The sequence below is a fragment of the Pan troglodytes genome, chromosome 11, assembly GCF_028858775.2.
Source record: "Pan troglodytes isolate AG18354 chromosome 11, NHGRI_mPanTro3-v2.0_pri, whole genome shotgun sequence".
In the NCBI taxonomy this organism is placed as follows: domain Eukaryota; kingdom Metazoa; phylum Chordata; class Mammalia; order Primates; family Hominidae; genus Pan; species Pan troglodytes.
Genome location: NC_072409.2, coordinates 16,840,080 through 16,858,700, shown reverse-complemented (window position 1 = coordinate 16,858,700; position 18,621 = coordinate 16,840,080). Strand labels below are relative to the sequence as shown.

At 50.5% G+C, this 18,621-nt stretch overlaps 1 protein-coding gene across 3 annotated transcripts in view; it reads left to right on the top strand.

Moving 5' to 3' along the window:
* Window positions 1-18,621, top strand: part of DAB2IP (DAB2 interacting protein) — a 216,016-nt gene that overhangs the window by 16,887 nt on the left and 180,508 nt on the right. The window contains exon 1 of one of the 3 annotated variants that reach the window (XM_016961572.4): window positions 10,909-11,297. The exons of 1 other annotated variant lie outside the window; for it this stretch is intronic. In XM_016961572.4, the coding sequence (XP_016817061.1) occupies window positions 11,195-11,297 (103 nt within the window). In that variant the 5' untranslated portion in view covers window positions 10,909-11,194. Of the gene's footprint in view, window positions 1-10,908; window positions 11,298-12,251; window positions 12,437-18,621 lie in introns of those variants that run through there. One more of the 3 variants, XM_016961589.4, reaches the window with a different exon arrangement.

The following is an 18,621-nucleotide window of genomic DNA, read 5'->3' as shown; positions in this document are numbered from 1 at the left end:
AACCCTGTCTCTACTAAAAATACAAAAAATAGCCAGGCGTGGTGGTGCACGCCTGTAATCCCAGCTACTCGGGAGGCTGAGACAGGAGAATCACTTGAACCTGGTCCTGTGGAGGTTGCAGTGAGCTGAGATCGTGCCATTGCACTCCAGCCTGGGCGACGGAGTGAGACTCTGTTCTAAATAAATAAATAAATAAAAACTTTTTTGAGATAGATTACAGGTGTGAGCCACCACGCCCAGCCTCAAAATAATAATCATAATAATAATACAAATGTTGGGCTTGCCTGAAAATTTTCATTTAAATGACGGTTCTGGATCACTCGAGCCCAGGAATTTGAGGCTGCAGTGAATTATAATGTGATCACGCCACTGCACTCTAGACAGGGCAACAGAGCAAGACCCTGTCTCTAAAAAAAAAAAAAGTAAATAAAATGAGAGTTCCATGGCTCAAGTAGTTTAAAGAACACTGGTCTAACCTCTTCCCCTTGTAAAGACTAGAAGACAAGGCCTAGGGACAAACAGGTTTCATCCCAAGTGCCCAGGGAGGACAGGGTGACAGAGCTACCTCTAGCTCCTGGCCCCTCCTGCTGGACCACACAGCCCTCTGTTGAAAGTATAAACATATGAGGGAATGATCAGGAATCTGAAAGTAGGTTTTGTTGGGTAACAGGGAATAGCAACAAAGGACACTTAGTTTCTGGGGCAAAGGGTGGGAAGTAGGGAAGAGGACCAAAGTGGGAAGCAGGGCGCAGAGTGGCTGGAGGGGGATTTGTGGGAGGACAATCACCGTGCACTTACTTAATTAATGATAGCTAGGCTGCTGCCAAAGCCATTCAAAAACATGCCATAAATTTCCCAGCTTTGGACAAGGCAGCACTAGGTTTATTTTTATTTATTTTTACTTATTTTTAGAGGTGGGGTCTTTCTGCATTTCCCCAGCTGGAGTGCAGTAGCTATTCACAGGCACGATCCTAGCCAACTACAGCCTTCAACTCCTGGCCTCAAGCTGTCCTCCTGCCTCAGTCTGCTGAGTAGCTTGGACTACAGGTGTGTGCCACTGTGCCCAGCAGCACTAGGTTTAGAATCAGAATCTCAGGGTTCAAGTCCCAACTCCTCCATTTATCTACTCACTGCATTGAACTTGGCCAAATCAATGACCTCTTGAGACTCAGTTTCTTCCTCAATAAAATGCGGCCAACAACACCTCTGTCCCAGAATGGCGAGGGGTCAATGAGAGCACAGAGTCGAGGCTGAACAATTCCTGGTGGGCTCAGGATTCTTCCTTGCATAGGAACTTGGGGAAGGTTCAAATCCCAGCTCTGTTCCTTACTAGATAGATATGTGATTTGAGGCAAGTTTCTTAACCTCTCTGCCTCAGTTTTCTCATCTGCAAAATGAGGATAATAGTAGCATCCACCTCCCTCACAGGATGTAATGAGTTGATACGGATTAAAGCACTTAGAACAGGGCTGCACGAGGGTTTGTTATCATTATTTGGACTCTATTAATAACTGCAAAGATTAGGTCTTGCCAAGGAGAGATGGTAGAAATAGAATAAAAGAATGCACAAGATTGGCTGGGCGCAGTGGCTCACGCCTATAATCCCAGCACTTTGGGAGGCCAAGGCAGACAGATCGCTTTGAGCTCAGGAGTTCGAGACCAGCCAGGGCAGCAAGATCCCTGTCTCTACAAAAAAAATACAAAAATTAGCCAGGCATGTGGTGCATATCTGATGTCCCAGCTACTCAGGAAGCTGAGGCTGGAGGATCACATGAGACCAGGAAGCAGAGGTTGCAGTGAGCTGAGATCGTGCCACTGGACTCCAGCCTGGGTGAGGGTTAGGGATTTTAAAAAAAAAATTAGAATGGGTTAATGAATGAATGTAAGAAAAATTAGGGTTCTACCAGGAACCCTAGTTACGGATCTAACTTGACCCAGTCCTAACCCATCAGTGGCTTCCAGTCGTTCCTCTGGGCTGGGAGCCCACCCTGGCTCCCTGTCGCTGGGCCTCTCCCTGCATTTTTCTGCACACACGTAGAGGTAGGCTACCATTTCGCCCCTAGATGACTTTGGGTGATAAAGAAGTAACTTCAGCCTCCTTGAATTGAATCTTCTATCCAGAACGTGTAACAAACCTGGAAATTGGAATTGCCCTGAAGCTGATTATTCTGGGAGGGCACCTCCTGGCATTAAAACTAAATTAGATCAAGGTACCTCTGTTATTAGCAAAATAATTCCCTATGATTACCGAACACAACCATGAATCCTGATGGCAGATGAACTTCAGGTGACTTACTTGAGACAAATAACTGTGCGAAAATCACAGGCTCATCGAATCGCTTCTCTATAGCGTTGCAGTTGGGTAATTAATGCTAATAGTTATAAGAAATCATCCTTTGTGGTCTAGGATTGGGAGGGCTTGAGACGGAAACGTGAGTGGCAGATATTACCTGCTTCCAGTTGGAGAGACTGGGTGCCATGTTTGGGTCCAAAATGGGCCCTTTGCAGGGAGCTGGTTTGTCCCCTGTCTACAGGGGAGAAACCTGTTATGCAGCCTGAATTGCAGTGGCCTGGCACCTTGGGAGGCTGAGGCAGGCAGATTACTTGAGCCCAGGAGTTCGAGACCAGCTTGGGCAACACAGCAAGACTCCCTTCTTTACAAAAAAATACCAAAATTAGCCAGGCAAGGTTGTGTATACCTTCAGTCCCAGCTACTTGGGAGTCTGAGTTGGGAGGATCGCTTGAGCCTGGGAGGTGGAGGCTGTAGTGAGCCATGATTGTACCACTGCACTGCAGCCTGGGTGACAAAGTAAAAAAAAAAAAATTGCAGTGACCTCATTAAGCATCCCTTTTCAGATCATCTTAATACAGGAAATTGAATTTGTCCAAGTTCCACTGTTGGGCATGGTAATTCCAAGAAGCAAGTTAAACTGTAAAAGCTCAGGACCTCTGAGTCAATTTGATTCAGCAAACATGACTCTGTGCCCACTGGGTGCCAGGCAGTGATCTAGGCACAGGCAGGGAGGGTGTCAGCATTCAAGGGTGTGTGTCTGATGCTTTCTTAACAGTCTCTTGTCCCTTCAGTAAACTGATGAAAGAGACAATATTGTGCCCATTTTAGAGACAAGGAAATGAAGGCTCAGAGAAGCGAACTGGTGCTACTGCTGATAATCAGTGGAGATAACTACTTCCATCCACCCACAGGGAATGTAGATCTGGGAGACTTCCTGGAAGAGCGGATTTGGGAAAGTGCAGTGTAGGCAGAGGAAACAGCTTGAGGAAAAAACCCGGAGGCAGGGGATTAAAGTAGGGGTTCAAGAATGGGGTTGAGGCCAGGTGCAGTGGCTCATGCCTATAAATCCCAGCACTCTGGGAGGCCGAGGCGGGCAGATTGCTTGAGCCCAGGAGTTCAAGACCAGCCTGACCAACATGATGAAATCCTGACTCTACTGAAGAGACAAAAATTAGCCAGGCGTAGTGGCACATGCCTGTAGTTCCAGCTACTTGGGAGGCTGAGGTGAGAGAATCACCTGAGCCTGGGAGGTTGAGGTTGCAGTGAGCCAAGATCTCATTACTGCACTCCAGTCTGAGCAATCAGAGTGAGATCCTGTCTCGAAAAGAAAAAAAAAAAAAAAAATAGGGTTGAGAGGGTAGCTGAAGGTCAAGAAACAGAGGGCCTCAAATGACCAATTGAGGGTTTGGACAATGGGGAGCCACCAGAGGTGGTTGAGTAAAGGAGGAGTAAGATGGAACCTGAGAATGCCTGGGTGGGAGTGTGGGAGACCCACTGGTAGATAAGGCTGCTTCCAGGGAGGGCGCCAAAAGGGGATAAAAAAAATGGGTAGTTTTTTCAGTATAAGTGTGTCCCAAATATTGCATAGGATATACTTACACTAAAAAAAAATTCATTGTTTATATACAATTTACATTCACCTGGCATCTTGTATTTCATCTGGCAATCCTACCCCCATCTCCTCACATCAGTGCCTAGCTGGGTTCTCTGCCCATGATGACTTTCCCCTGTGGGCACACAGCCTGGTAAACTCCTATCCATGCGTTGAAGCCCTGAACTCCTTACCACTGCTGTGGCAATAATTATCATGCACTACAGTGATTACTTTCTTAGGTAATTGTTTTACTATCTACCCATCCCCTTAGCAGCAAACCTTACTTCTGGCTGCATAGGGGAAAAAATGTCAAGACCGTGAGTCCTTCCATTTCCTGACCTCCTCCCCACCCCAAGTTGCTTCCAACTTCTGCTTCTGTCTCAAGAGGAGCCGGCCTCTCCATCCTTCCTGCAACCTTTCCTGATCCCTTGAGATCAGGCACCTCTTGAGATCAGTACACCTCTCTTACTGGCAGCCCCAAAATCAGACATTCTGCTGGGTCATTCCCACCAGCTGGGCACCTAGCGAGTGCTTCCCGTCCTCCTCATCCCTAGTGGGGTTCCCCAGGAGCAGGCTCTAAGAGGTATTCGTGCATAGGAGATCCATCAAGGGCTGCTCTCCGGCTCAACACCTGTGGAAGGGAAGGGAAGGGGGAAGGGGGAAGGGTGAAGGGGGAAGGGAAGGGAAGAGAAGGGAAGGGAAGGGAAGGGAAGAGAAGGGAGCAGGACTGGGCAGAAGGAGGAACTGAGCTTCCATGCAGTCAGTGCAAGCCTCAGCCCACCCTACACCTGGAGCTGGGATGGCCCTTCAGAGTCATCCTGAGCTGTGCCAAACTTTTATGACCCTGGGTTGGCCAGTCACTGGATGTAGGACACCCCAGGAAGGAGGTGTCACCTCTGGGGAGCTGGCTGTCTTCAGCAGAGGCAACCCTCAAGAGCTAAGCACTGAGGGACTACTTCTAGCAGCCTCCCAGCATGGCCAACATGGTGAAACCCCATCTCTACTGAATACAAAAATTATCTGGGCATGGTGGTACACACCTGTAACCCCAGCTACTTGGGAAGCTGAGGCAGGAGAATCACTGGAACCCGGGAGGTGGAGGCTGCAGTGAGCCAAGATAGTGCCACTGCACTCCAGCCTAGGTGACAGAGCAAGACTCCATCTCAAAAAAAAAAAAAAAAAGAAAGGTGGCAGATCTTAAGCTGGGTCAGCTTCCTGTCTGGCTTGGCCGTTTGCATGGGACAAAGTGCCCCAGTGGCTAATGTCCATGTCACCAGGATAATATTACATTGTCCAGAGAGAGCTGAACCAAAGAGGATTGGCACATTAGCTCAGAAAATCTCATTGGAACCCTTGAAGTACATGTTGTTCTTTTCCAGTGACCATATAGCCCTGTCAACTTTATATATTTGTTAGCTTGTACAACATGTAACATTAGCCAATTCATCGTCTAGAGTCTGAACCATAAGCAATTTGCTATCCTGTATGTTGCCTTGATAGAAGAACTCGACCAGTGGACATATGTGGATTTTGCAGATATAGTGCAGACGATGCCTTTGGCAAATCACTCCAGACACATCCCTTGGGGAAGGTGCTGCAGGCTCTGTCGCCCCTACAGATGGAAGCTGGCAAGGCAAAGACGGGTCCAGATTGGAATCCCTGGGCTACATGTGAGAACAGACTGGAGGGAGCCAGAGAGGATGGGCAGACAGAGAGGAGGGTCTATAGTTCTAAAGTGTTGTACAGCGCCTCACCCAGGGGGTGGGACAAAGGACAGGAGGAAAGAGCACCAGAAGCACTAACTTCATGCATATTTTTGACCTTCTCATCTCCTGGGCCAGCCTCCCTGGGTGTGTTTTTGTTCAGAACTGGAGAACGCTCCTGAATTTTTTAAGTAATTGAGACAGGGTCTTGTCTGCTGCCCAGGCTGGAGTGCAATGGCATGATCATAGCTTATTGCAGCATCAAACTCCTGGGCTCAAGAGATCATCCTGCCTCAGCCTTCCAAGTAGCTGGGACCATAGGCGTGCTCACCACTGTGCTTGGCTTCTCTTGGAATTTTATTGTTGTTGTTGTATTTCTTGAGACGGAGTCTCACTTTGTTGTCCAGGCTAGAGTGCAATGGCGTGAACATGACTCACTATAGCCTTGACCTCCTGGGCTCAAGTGATTCTCCCAACTCAGCCTCCCTAGAAGCTGGGATCACAGATGCATGCTACCATGCTCGGCTAATTGTCTTTTCATTTTTTTGTTGAGATGGAGTCTTGCCATGTTGCCCAGGCTGGTCTTGAACTCTTGGGCTCAAGTGATCCTCCTGTCTTGGCCTCCCAAAGTGCTGGGATTACAGACATGAGCCACTGTGCTCAGCCCCCTGGAATTTTTGATCAGCCTCCCACTTTCTTTCTTTCTTTATTAGTTTTATTTTATTTTCTTTTTCTTTTTTCTTTTTTTTTCTTTTTTTTTTTTTTTTGTGACAGAGTCTCACTCTGTTGCCCAGGCTGGAGTGCAGTGGCATAATCTCGGCTCACTGCAACCTCCACCTTCCAGGTTCAAGCGATTCTCCTGCCTCAGCCTCCTGAGTAGCTGGGACTACAGGCATGTACAACCACACCCAGCTAATTTTTGTGTATTTATTAGAGATGGGGTTTCACTATTTTGACCAGGCTGGTCTTGAACTCCTGACCTCAGGTGATCTGCCTGCCTTGGCCTCCCAAAGTGCTGGGTTTACCGACGTGAGCCACCATGCCCAGCCCTCCCACTTTCATAGTAACCTGATCAAGTTCCTTCCATCCTCCCCTGCAAACAACTTCCTCTTGACCATAGTCATATAACTGCTACCTGTACCAAGAAAGGAGCCATGTATTTTGCCACTATGATCTCATTGAATCTTTATAATAACCCCTTGTGATAATCTCTAGTCAATGTTGGCTGTGTAAACCCAGCAACAGGCTCAGAGGGATGTAGTAGCATGCTCTAGGTCACACAGCTGGCAAGTGGGTCAGCTTGGATATGAATGCAGCATTTTTTTTTCTTTTTGGAGATGGAGTCTTGCTCTGTTGCCCAGGCTGGAGGGCAAATGGTGCGATCTTGGCTCACTGCAACCTTCACTTCCCAGGTTCAAGGGGTTCTCCTGTCTCAGCCTCCCTAGTAGCTGGGATTACAGGTGTGCGCCACCATGTCCAGCTAATTTTTGTATTTTAGTAGAGATGAGGTTTCACCATGTTGACCAGGCTGGTCTTGAACTCCTGACCTCAGGTGATCTACCCGCCTCGGCCTCCCAAAGTGCTGGGATTATAGGCCCCGAGCACTCTTTGACTTTGAAGTTCACATTCCCATCAAGAACACTCAATGAAGACCAAGCAGTCAGTCCAGCAGGTGGTGGGGTTGCTTTTTCCTTTTGACAGTTTAGAATGATCCCTTTTGGTTTCTGAGTTTTTGGGTCACTCAGTCCTTTTCTTCATTCAATAAACCTTCCTGAGGCCAGGCCTCGTGCAGGTGGTGGGGCTGCAAGGTTTGTGACCTGGAAGAGCTCACAGTCTGCTCCAGGACACAGACCCATAGCAAGGTGCAACAATCTACAATATGATAAATATAGACGGTGGAGTGGGTGGGTTCTGTGGGAACCCTCTGCTTTCCATGGGCTGGAATGCCTGAGCTGGATTATAATAGGAGAAGTAGGCACTGACTGGGTAGAGATAGGGAGGACAGGCATTCTAGGAAGAGTAAACAGTGTGTGCAAATTCCTGGGGCATGATAGAGCTTGGTGAACTTGGGAGACCTGGTTGTATGGTGGTGCTTGGGTGGGGGCAGTCTCACCTGACTGGGACTAGGGTGTGAAGGACCCCAGTGAAGATTGCAGACTGGGCTATTCATGTTCTTAAGATTTACTGAGCACTTCCTCATGAGCCAGTCTTTGTGCTAGGTATTTCCCAGAAAGGATGACCAGGTTATTAAAATAAGGAAACTGAAGTTCGGAGTAGGACTGGGTTTTATGTGGCCTCCCACCATGACTCTCTGCACCTTAAAAAAAAAAAAAAAAAGTGATGAAGAATAAAACAAACACTGTGTGTCTCCTATCCTGGTCAAGAAATAAAACCTAGCATGAGCATGGTGGCTTATACCTGTAATCCCAGCACTTTAGGAGGCTGAAGCAGGAGGATCGCTTGGGCCCAGGAGTTTGAGACCAGTCTGGGCAACATAGTGAGACCTTATCTCTACAACAAACAAACAAACAAACAAAAATTAGCCCGCCATGGTGGCGTGTGCCTATAGTCCCAGCTACTCAGGATGCTGAGGTGGGAGAATCCCTTGATCCTGGGAGGTTGAGGCTGCAGTGAGGTATCATTATGCTACTGCACTCCAGCCTGGTTGAAAGAGAGAGATGCTGTCTCAAAAAAAAAAAGAAAAGAAGAAGAAGAAAGAAAGAAAGAAAACCTTACTAAGATGTGTGAATGTGTGAAGCTCCTTCCTATCGAACATCTCCCTCTATCCAGAGGTAAAAACTTTGCAGAATGGTGTATTTATCATTCCTCTGAATGTCTTTATACTTTTTACCATATCTGTGCATTCCTATGGAATATATGGTATTCTGTTTGGCATGTTTAAAGAATCTATACGAAGGCTGGGCATGGCGGTTCATGCCACCAGTCACATAGTTTGTGGAATTACAGGAATAGAACTTGAAGCCAGGGTAGGCACAGTGGCTCACATCTGTAATCCCAACACTGTTTGGGAGGCTGGGGCAGGAGGATCGCTTGAGCCCAGGAGTTTGAGACCAACCTGGTCAACATAGAGAGACCCCTCTCTCTACAAATAAAAAAATTAGGCCAGGCACGGTGGCTCATGCCTGTAATCCCAGCACTTTAGGAGGCCGAGGCAGGTGGATCACCTGAGGCGGGGAGTTCGAGACCAGCCTGACCAACATGGAGAAACTCTGTCTCTACTAAAAAATATAAAATAATACAAAATTAGCTGGGCATTGTGGCGCATGCCTGTAATCTCAGCTACTCGGGAGACTGAGACAGGAGAATCTCTTGAACCCAGGAGGCAGAGGTTGCGGTGAACTGAGATTGCGCCATTGCACTCCAGCCTGGGCAATAAGAGTGAAACTCCATCTCAAAAACAAACAAACAAACAAACAAAAAACTAGCTGCATGTGGTGCCACTGCACCTGTGGTCCCAGCTACTCAGAAGGCTGTGGTGGTAGTATTACCTGAGCACAGGAGTTCGAGGCCGCAGTGAGCTATGATAGCGCCACTGCACTCCATCCTGGGCGACAGAGCAAGCCTCTGTCTCAAAACAAAACAAAACTATATGAATGATATTATAGAAATTTGATCTTCTGCAACATGTTCTCCCTCCCCTTATTTGAGATTTGAGATTCATAATGAATTTCTAATCATTTATTTTTGCTGCAGTATAGGATTTTGCTGACTACCCCACAATTTGTTTATGCATTCTTCCTCTGTTAGGGATGGAGGCTGTTTCAAATTCCTTACTAGTATTATCATTATTGCAATGAGCAAGAGGTTCTCTATGTCAAGACTCTGGGTCACTGGGGTATGTGCACTTCAACATTTCTAGATGCTGCCAAATTGTTTCCCAGAGTGGCTGTACCCATTTCCACTCCTGCCTGCAGCACAGGACAGTTCTCCAGACTCCAGGTCCCTACTGTCCCACTTCTTTGTTTTTGCACCAATCTGACAGGTGTGAAGTGGCACTTTACTGGGATTTTGTTTTATATTTCTCTGATTACTAGTGAGACTGACCATCTTTGCATATGTTTATTGGCCATTCATGTTTCTTTTTCTGTGAATTGCCTGTTCATATATTTTGCCCAATCTCCTATTGCCTCTTTAGCAAATTGGTTTGTGGAAGGCCTTTGTATATTTTGGATATTATGTTGTAAATATCATCTTTTGATAAACAGAAGTTTTGAATTTTAATTAAATGTATTGATGTTTTTCTTGATGATTTATGCTTTTGAGGTCTTAAGACATCCTTGACTATCATGAGTTTTTTTTGTGTGTGTAAGTTTTCAGTACACCTGGAACTGATCTTTTATGCATGGTGTGAGGTAGGGATTCAGCTCATCTTTTTCTAATATGGACATTCTATCGCTCTAGCACCATTTATAGAAAAGTCCACCCTTCTCCCACTGACCTGCAGGGCCATCTCTGCTACATATCAAGTTTCCATACCTGTATGGGTCTATTTTTGCAGCCTCTATTCTAGTCCACTGGCCAATTTATCTACCCTTGGGCTAATACCGGATGCTGTGATTGTACATTTTGGGGTCCTTAGCACCTCCTCTCTCGAATTAGAGGAGTGCTAGTGACTTCCTGAGAGTAGAAACTTGTGTTCACCTTTGCAGCTCTCTCATCACGTTTTACATGAACATCTACATAATGCTTTTGTTTACAAAAGGATTTCTTGCATACTATCTCTTGGAGTTCTAAAACTCCCTTTTTGCAGAAGATAAAACTGAGGCAGAAGGTAAAACTGAGAAGATAAAACAGAGGTGAGATGATTTGCCAAGGTTGCACAGCCAGAAAGTGTTGGATTAGGGGTTCTATAAGATTTCAAAGCCACCCTGTGCATCCATCGCATATGCTCCGAAGACTTCCACTGACCCTGGTATCGGATTTCACTCCTTCCTGCCTTCATTCAACAAGTAGCTCCTGAATGATGACCGTGCCAGCTTCTGGCGGGTGCTGGGGCTGAGACCCCATTTCTGGGAGGCTCTTCCCAGTGCTGGAGACCGGTGGGAAGGGTGAGACAGTAGATGGACATTTTATGGGACATCGTCTGCGGCTTGGCATCAGCATCAAGTCGCGCCAGGTTTCAGAGCCAATTTAAAGAGCCCCATTTTTGGCGTGCAGTTGGGCCCAGGCGCTGTCTTCAGAGAGGACGCTGGCTTCCCCCTGGAATTACAGGCGTCCTCCCGCCCTCCCGCCTCGAGAGGCAGGAATGCGAAGGATCAGCTTTCAGCAGAGCTCCGGCTGCCGGCTGCCGTTCGGGGAGTTCACCGTGCAGGCCCGTCCCCAGCGGCCGAATTAACTGGTTCTGTCTGTACGACTGGGAGAGCAGCTCTCGCTAAAAATAGCGCCCTGCCCAGCTCGACCTGCGAGCAGCCGTTGGATTCTGAGCCGGGACAGCTCTAGGAGCCGGGAGCCCTGCACACCCCTCACCCCGGGCCTGGCCCGGGACCGACCCCGGAGGCGGAGGCCGCGGGCACCGCGCTGGCCCCACAGGTGCCGCGGAGGGTGGCAGGCCCGCTGGCCGAGGCACTGCCGAGGCCGTCCGAGATGGGAGCCGGCGGTGCCTCCTTCCGCGCCCTCGCCTGGGCCTCCCTGCCCCTGCTGGGGCCTCCAGCCTGCGCGCTCTGCAAGGACACGCTCTGCTGCGGAGGTAAGGCCGTGCGCCTCCAGGCGCGCCCTCGCCCTACCCGGTCACTTGCCCGGGGCCTGTTTCTCCTCCTTGGCCCCAGATCCGCGACTGGCGGCAAGGTGAGGACGAACACAGGCATCCGCGTAGGGCTGGGAAAAGGAGGCAGGAGCTCTCAGCAAACCCACCTTTAGCTGGAAAACGTCGCTGTCCCGCCACCACGGTCCGAAAAGCCTTCGCCCCGCTCTGGCCTCAGTGTGCCTATCTGGGAAATGGGTCAATAAGATAGTCACGCTTTAATATTCAGTCACGCTTGCTGAAGCGGGTCGCAGACGTTCGCGGGACGTTCCCTCCAGCCAGCTGGAGTCCTCGGGAGTTTCTGTTGGTGGGAGTGCTGGGGTGCCTTCCCTGTGACACCCCGCACTGTCCCTTCCAAAGCTCTAGTTCCCCCCATTAGTCCCCGGCTCCTGAGGTTGGAGATCCACGCAGGGCGCACATAAAAGTTTAAGGGGTCAGCGGATGCGGGAAGATTCTAGCGGGAAGGGGAGCTCTAGGGTGGAAGAGGGATAAGTAAAGCAAAGTCGCGGCCCACTCCTCGGTCCCGTACCCTCATAGCGCCGAAACGGAAGCAGAGGTTATCTCTGGACTCCTGGAGGCCTGGGGACTCCGGGAGGGGAGGGGGCGTGTGGTCCCGCCGGCATCTCGGGCCCGCACCAGGCTGGGGAGCGTGTGCTCGGAGCGGAGGGCCTCGGCTCTGCCCAGTCCGGCCTGGGCGGGGCGGTGGTGGGGAGGTCGATTGACCAAACAGGTGCGCCCCCGCCCCTCCGCTCCCCGCCTGCGCTGGGTCCCGGGCCTGGCGGGCGGAGCTGTGGGCGGCTGGGCCTGCGATTGGCAGGGCTGGGCAGGCCGGGTGGCCGCGGGAGCCCGGGAGCCGTAGAGCGGCGGCGCCGGGGGAGGCGCGGAGCCGGCCGTAGCGCGCTCCTGCCTGGCCAGCCGCCTACTCCGCCCGCCCCGCTCCACTCGGCCCAGCTGGCGCGAAGGAAACTTTCCTGCAGCCGCCCGGCGACACCGCGACTCCGCCGCTTCGCAACCCTGGCCCTGGGCCGCTCAGGCTCCGGAGCCTTTGGGATGGCAGCGCCCAGCGGCCCGGCCCGCGCGTAGAGGTAAAAGCTGGGGGCCGCGGCTCAGGTGGAGGGGGGCTCGGTGGTTTGCCGGGATCCGAGCGGCATCCCGGGTTCGAGAGGATCCGGGGGCTCCGATGCGAGGTGTTGGGGTAGGGGACTGAGGAATGGGCGGCGACTTTGCTTTATTTACCCCTCTTTTCCCCTACAGTCCCCTCTCCCGCAAGGAAATCTGCGCGATGCATTGAGCCTTTAAACTTTCCTGTGCGCCCTGCCCAGATCTCGACCGCCGGGACCCAGGGCTAGCGCTGGGTTCTTGGGAGAGTACAATACAGGGGATCGCGAGGAAGGCGCCCCCAGCTGGGGCCCGCGGGCGGCGGGAGTTGGGGGTGGGGGGTGCCAGCCTACCGATCCCCAAGGCTTCCAGCGGTCTCCCAAACTTCAGACCTTCCTCAGCTCACCCTGGGAATTGGTGATAGGGCAGCCAACCAAACCTCTCTATCCAGAGCCAGGCACCCCCTGGGGCACCCAAGTTTTGGGTGTTTTTGTTCAATCCTAGCCAATCCTAAATTATCAGGGAGGCGATTGGCAGGGCTGGGTCGTTGAAGTGAGGTCTCTTTTCCGTTTCCTGGGCTGCTCTGGACCCCACCTTCCGTGAAAACACCTTGGGCTAAGCAGAGTGGGAACAGGGACCAACGCCACCTGCTTCCAGTGCTCAGCCTGGTGGGAATGACTGCAGGGTGTTCTGGTCTCAGGATGGTCCACTCTTGAGCTATCTGGTGTGAGCCATATGGAAACTCCTCTCCCTCTGGCCCCTTCTGCTATTAAGGAGGGAAATTTTACCTTAATTTTTTATTGTGAGTGGGTGAGTAGGTAGCTTGTCACCAATAAGGACCAACCTTTAACATTATTCCTCCCTAATGTTAACTCCTTTCAGTGTTTTACTGACCCAGGACAGAACACCTAAGAGTAAAAAAATGGAACCAAACACCTAGCTCTGGAGCCCAGGGAATCTGGGTTCCAACATCAGCCCCTGCTGCTCACTAGCTGTGTATCTGTGGGCAGGTTTCCTAACCTCTCAGAGCTCAAGGGCCCCGTCCAAGGGGGATATAGGGAGGTTTTTTCTAGGTGAGGCGTGGAAGGTGCCTGGCTCGTAGGACAGCCATCTTAAGCAGCCGATCTATACCCTGGAGCTTGTGCCCTCTTGCTGTCTGAGAGAGCCAGCATCCTCATGCCTCAGTTTCCTCTCCCCCAGAAAGTTGGTAAGGACCAGCCCCTCTTAATCAGCCCTTTTGAGAAAAGTGCACAGATGCACACACCCACAATTTTAGTGGGTTTGTAGGCTCAGGTTTAAACAGCCTCACACATTCTTATCCCTGCAATGAACTATTCAGAATGTACAAGGCTTCTGTCTATCTTGATCTTTCCCCCTTTCCCCACCCCTTTTAGACACCTGGAGGTAACTATTGTAAATGGCAAGGAAGAGCAAATGAACTAAATAACCAGCATGATGGGGAAAAGGGCTGACCTGCAGAACCTGGCCCAAAGTCACCTTCAAGATCACCTGGCCCTCCTATCCCCCCATTCTTCCTTCCCTGGTGCTGTGTCCCCACTTGGTGAACATCTAGTCTTTTTTGCTAGGATCCTCTAGTGACGGTGAGTTCACTAGACAGTTGGTTTCATGATTGGGAAACTCTTGGTTTCATGATTGAGCAACATTCTTCCGGTTTGGGACAGAAATCTTTGTCTCTATGACTTCTATCCACTGGTTCTGGAATAACCCTTGGGGCATCTCTTACTGTCTCAATTATTCACTGTGGTCCCCTGGTGCCTGGCATTCTGTTCCGTCCCTTCAGCATTCAACACACAGGCACTAAGGTTGGTAATGATCATAGCACTATTTATTGAGTGTTTATTATATGCCAGACCCTGCCCTGAGGACTTTACACATATTATTTTCTTGCACCCATAAAACAAACCCATGAGGTTGATTATTTTCTTATCCTCATTTTGCATATAAGAAACAGGTTTAGAGAGGTTAAGGGACTTACCCAAGATCCTACAACTGGTAAGGGGCTGGCTGGGCTGTGCACCAAACTCAGCATCTGTATCTGTCTTTAGAGCACATGCTTCGCTTTTGATCCTTGCTTGCATACATGCCTTTGTGTGTGTGTGTGTGCGCGTGTGTGTGTGTGCTCCTGGGACTGGTGTGTGCCAGCAATGCTTTTATCACAAGCACCTAGAGCACCTGTTAAAATGCAGATCCCTCATCTCTACTCCAGGCCTGGGATCTCCACTTTAAACCACCCGCCACTCCCACTCCCCCCCAACCCAGGCCATTTTCCTGCAGGTCACAGTTCGAGGACCATAGCACTAAGGTACTCTTAGGAAGAGAACGTGGAATATAGTTTTCAACAGATCTGAATTTAGTCTTGGCTTCACTCTCTGGAGCTGGTTACTCTTTCTTTCTAGGGCTTTCTCCCAACTTAAGATGGGCATGCTGTTCCACCCACTGGTGGGTGGAATGGAGCAGGCCCTTGGCTGACGGGAGCCCTGGTGAAGTTTCTCCTGCCACAAGTGGGTGTACTTGCGGGCAGACCTGTGGCACCCCCAAGATCACTGGCCTCTGCTTTCTAGGATTGGTGTGCCTTAGACGAGGCCCTCGTGCTCAGGTTATTATATTTTGGAGACAGGGTCTCACTCTGTCATCCAGGCTGGAGTGTAGTGGTACTATCATAGTTCACTAAGGCCTCAAACTCCTGTGCTCCAGTGATCCTCCCACCTCAGCCTCTTTAGTAGCTGCGACTACAGGCACATGCCACCATGCTCAGCCAATTTTTAAATTTTTTTTGTTTTGTTTTGTTTTGTTTTTTGAGATGGAGTCTCCCTCTGTCACCCAGGCTGGAGTGCAGTTGTGTGATCTCAGCTCACTACAAGCTCCACCTCCTGGGTTCACGCCATTCTCCTGCCTCAGCCTCCCAAGTAGCTGGGACTACAGGCGCCCGCCACCACACCCGGCTAATTTTTTGTATTTTTAGTAGAGACAGGGTTTCACTGTGTTAGCCAGGATGGTCTTGATCTCCTGACCTCGTGATCCGCCCACCTCGGCCTCCCAAAGTACTGGGATTACAGGCGTGAGCCACCGCGCCTGGCCAATTTTTTAATTTTTAGTAGAGATGAAGTCTTGCTATGTTGCTCAGGATGGTCTTGATCTCCTAAGTTCCTGATGCTCCTGCCTCAGCCTCCCAAAGTGCTGGGATTGTAGGCATGAGCCACTGTACCCAGCCTCTGCTCTGTTTTTTCACCCAGAGTGGTGAGGACCCTGGAGGGGTTGGCAGAAACCTCTCCCTCCCCTCAACACCTTCTTCCTCCATCCTCCTACTGTGGCCTCTGGCCCTCCCAGCCAGAAGGTGCTGGGCCTGCATCTCGTGGGGAGAGGAGCGGGGTGGTTCTGTTGTGCGTCTATCTATGTTTTCAATCTCCATCCCTTCCCTTGGAAGACCGCTCTGTGGGCCATTGGGCAGCTTTGGGGAAATGTCTGGCCCGAGGCTGCCTGGCCTGGGCTGACTCACTAGGAGAGATACAGGGTAAAGGAATCGCCTGCATAGACCCCAGCTGTATCACAATTCTGGCCTACCACCTGTGCTGTAGACAGGGTGCTTGTTCTGCCTTGGACCTATTTGATCCTGCTGAAAGCACAAATTATTAAACACCCATTTTATGAAAGAGGTCACTGGAGTCCAGGAAACTGCAGTGACGTGTCCAAAGCCCTAATGTGTGTATGTGGGCAGGGGAGGGAGTGGTGATAAGAGTCAGGACCTAAATCCAGGTGCCTTGACAATAAGGCACTCTGGCCTTTTTTGCAGTCTTTTTCATGCCTCACTATTTTTCTGCCCTATCTGGTTGTGGCTTTGGTGCCAGAGCCCTCACCTGGAAGCTTGAAGACCTGGGCCACGATCAGGCTGTGTGATCTTGGGCAGGGCTGGTCATCTCTTAAAACGTTAGGTTTCTTTTCTGTAAAGGGGCTGAAGGTGGGGCTTTTTGTCTAGATCTTTGAGGTTCTTTCCCACCTTGACATTTACAAGTTGGGCTCTGTCTGCATTTCCTGTCTGGGTTTCTAGGGAGAGGTATTCATGATGGGCTCAGGGCATGGGTGAGGGGTTGAGTTGGGCTGGAGGGCAGAGTGCTCCATGGGAATTACTATGAAAGGGGCCAGAAAGGCTCTTATGGGAATGGTGGCCAGTGGGGCCAGGACACCTGGGGGCAGTCCAGAGGGGGACAGGTAGTGGAGGAAGCCCAGGGAAGGGGGAGGTCACTTACCTTAGAATTACACAGTGTTTTGCACCCTGATCCTTGCAAGAAGGTGACGGTGGGAATGACCGGGGGTCAAGGGCAGGAGCCAAGGGGGAGCGTGGGGGCACTAGGGCCAACCCCACTGCAGGCCCTATCAGCCCTGGGTAGTCTTGACCAGGAGACAAGGGGGACATGTGAGAGCCTTGTCTCCCTTCCAAGCCATCACATGTCTCTCCTCTGGGCTTCCTCAGCCTTTCCTGAATCTGACCTGAACGGTTCTAACCTCTCCCTGGGGCGAGCAGCTGGCTGAGGGGGTCCAGCTGCCTGTTTCCCATCCCAGGTGGGCCTCCAGCAACCCAGCTTCCTACAGTAGCCCTTAGTAACCACAGCCTCTGCTGGCCATTTACTGTCATGTGAGTGGCTTCCTGTTAACCACGAGATCAAAGCCAAGCTCCCTGGCCTGGCAAACACGGCCCCATGTCTGGCTCCAGTTTTCCTCCCTGCCTCTTCTTTCTCTGCTCTTCAGGTTTTATGTTGCCTGGACTTGGCCTGTGACTTCCAGAATGCCCTTTTCTCTCTGCCACTGCTTACTGCCCAAATTCTTCCTGCCCCTCTGGGTGTAGCACCAATTTCACCTCCATTTGTTCTCATTGCCCCCGTAAGGGTGAGCTGTTCCTCCGGGCTTGTAGCTCTTTCTTACTAACTGCCCTGCTTTGCCTGTCATTGTCCGCTGCCTGTCCCCCGTGATGGGCTCTGGGCTTTAGAAATTGCTCTAGTGAATGCCCTAGTGAATGCTTGGAAAGCTTTGTAGAGTTGGACTAGCTTTGAATCAGGCATGATTTTTCCACTCCTGCTCCAACTGCCGTGCCTGCACCCCCCTCCTCAACAGAGTCAAGTGGAGAGCCTCGCAGTCTGCTCTGGGCAGGGCTGGCTCTAGCAAGGGACAGAAGAGAGATGCCTTTGGTTTGCAGAGAACTTCTCTGCCTCATTTGGATTTTTGTTTTGTTTTGTTTTGTTTTTAATTGAGACACGGTCTCCTTCTGTCGCCCAGGCTGGAGTGCAGTGGCGCGATCTTGACTCACTGCAACCTCCGCCTTCCAGGCTCAAATGATCCTCCCACCTCAGCCTCCCAAGTAGTTGGGACTACAGGTGCTCGCCACCATGCCCAGCTAATTTTTGTATTTTTTGTAGAGACAGGGTTTCCCCATGTTGCCCAAGCTGGTCTCGAACTCCTGAGCTCAAGTGATCCACCTGCCTCAGGCTCCCAAAGTGTTGATTACAGGCATGAGCCACCATGCCCGGCCCCATCATTTGGATTGTTCTTGATCTGCTTCTTAAAAAAAACTTTATTCTGGCTGTGTGGCATCAAGGGGGACCGGCCTAAAAGCAGGTTAGGGAAAGCCACCTGTCAGTGTCAGTCCCCACCTGCAGGCTGAATTTCAGGTCTCAAATGAGAATAGCCAAATTCACCTGCTTCTTTAGAATTATTATTGGTTTTTTTTGAGACAGGGTCTCACTCTGTCACTCATGCTGGAGTGCAGTGGCATGATCTTGGCTGACTGCAACCTCCACCTCCTGGGCTCAAGTGATCCTCCCACCTTAGCCTCCCTAGAGTATCTGGGACTACAGGCGCTTGCCGTCATGCCTGGCTAATTTAAAAATTTTTCTTCTTGTAGAGATGAGGTCTCACTATATTGCGCAGGCTGGTCTTGAACTCCTAGGCTCAAGCAATCCTCCCACCTTGGCCTCCCAAAGTGCTGGGGTTGTATGCGTGAGCCACCGCACCCAGCTTCTTTAGCATTTTCTTAAGAGTGTTTAAAAAGTACTTGTGAAGGGCCTGTGGGGGTTATTGGGATTGTGTCGGGGGCCCACAGACATGGTCCCCACAGACATGGACATCGAGGAGTCACATAACTGTTCTGGGGTTGCACAGT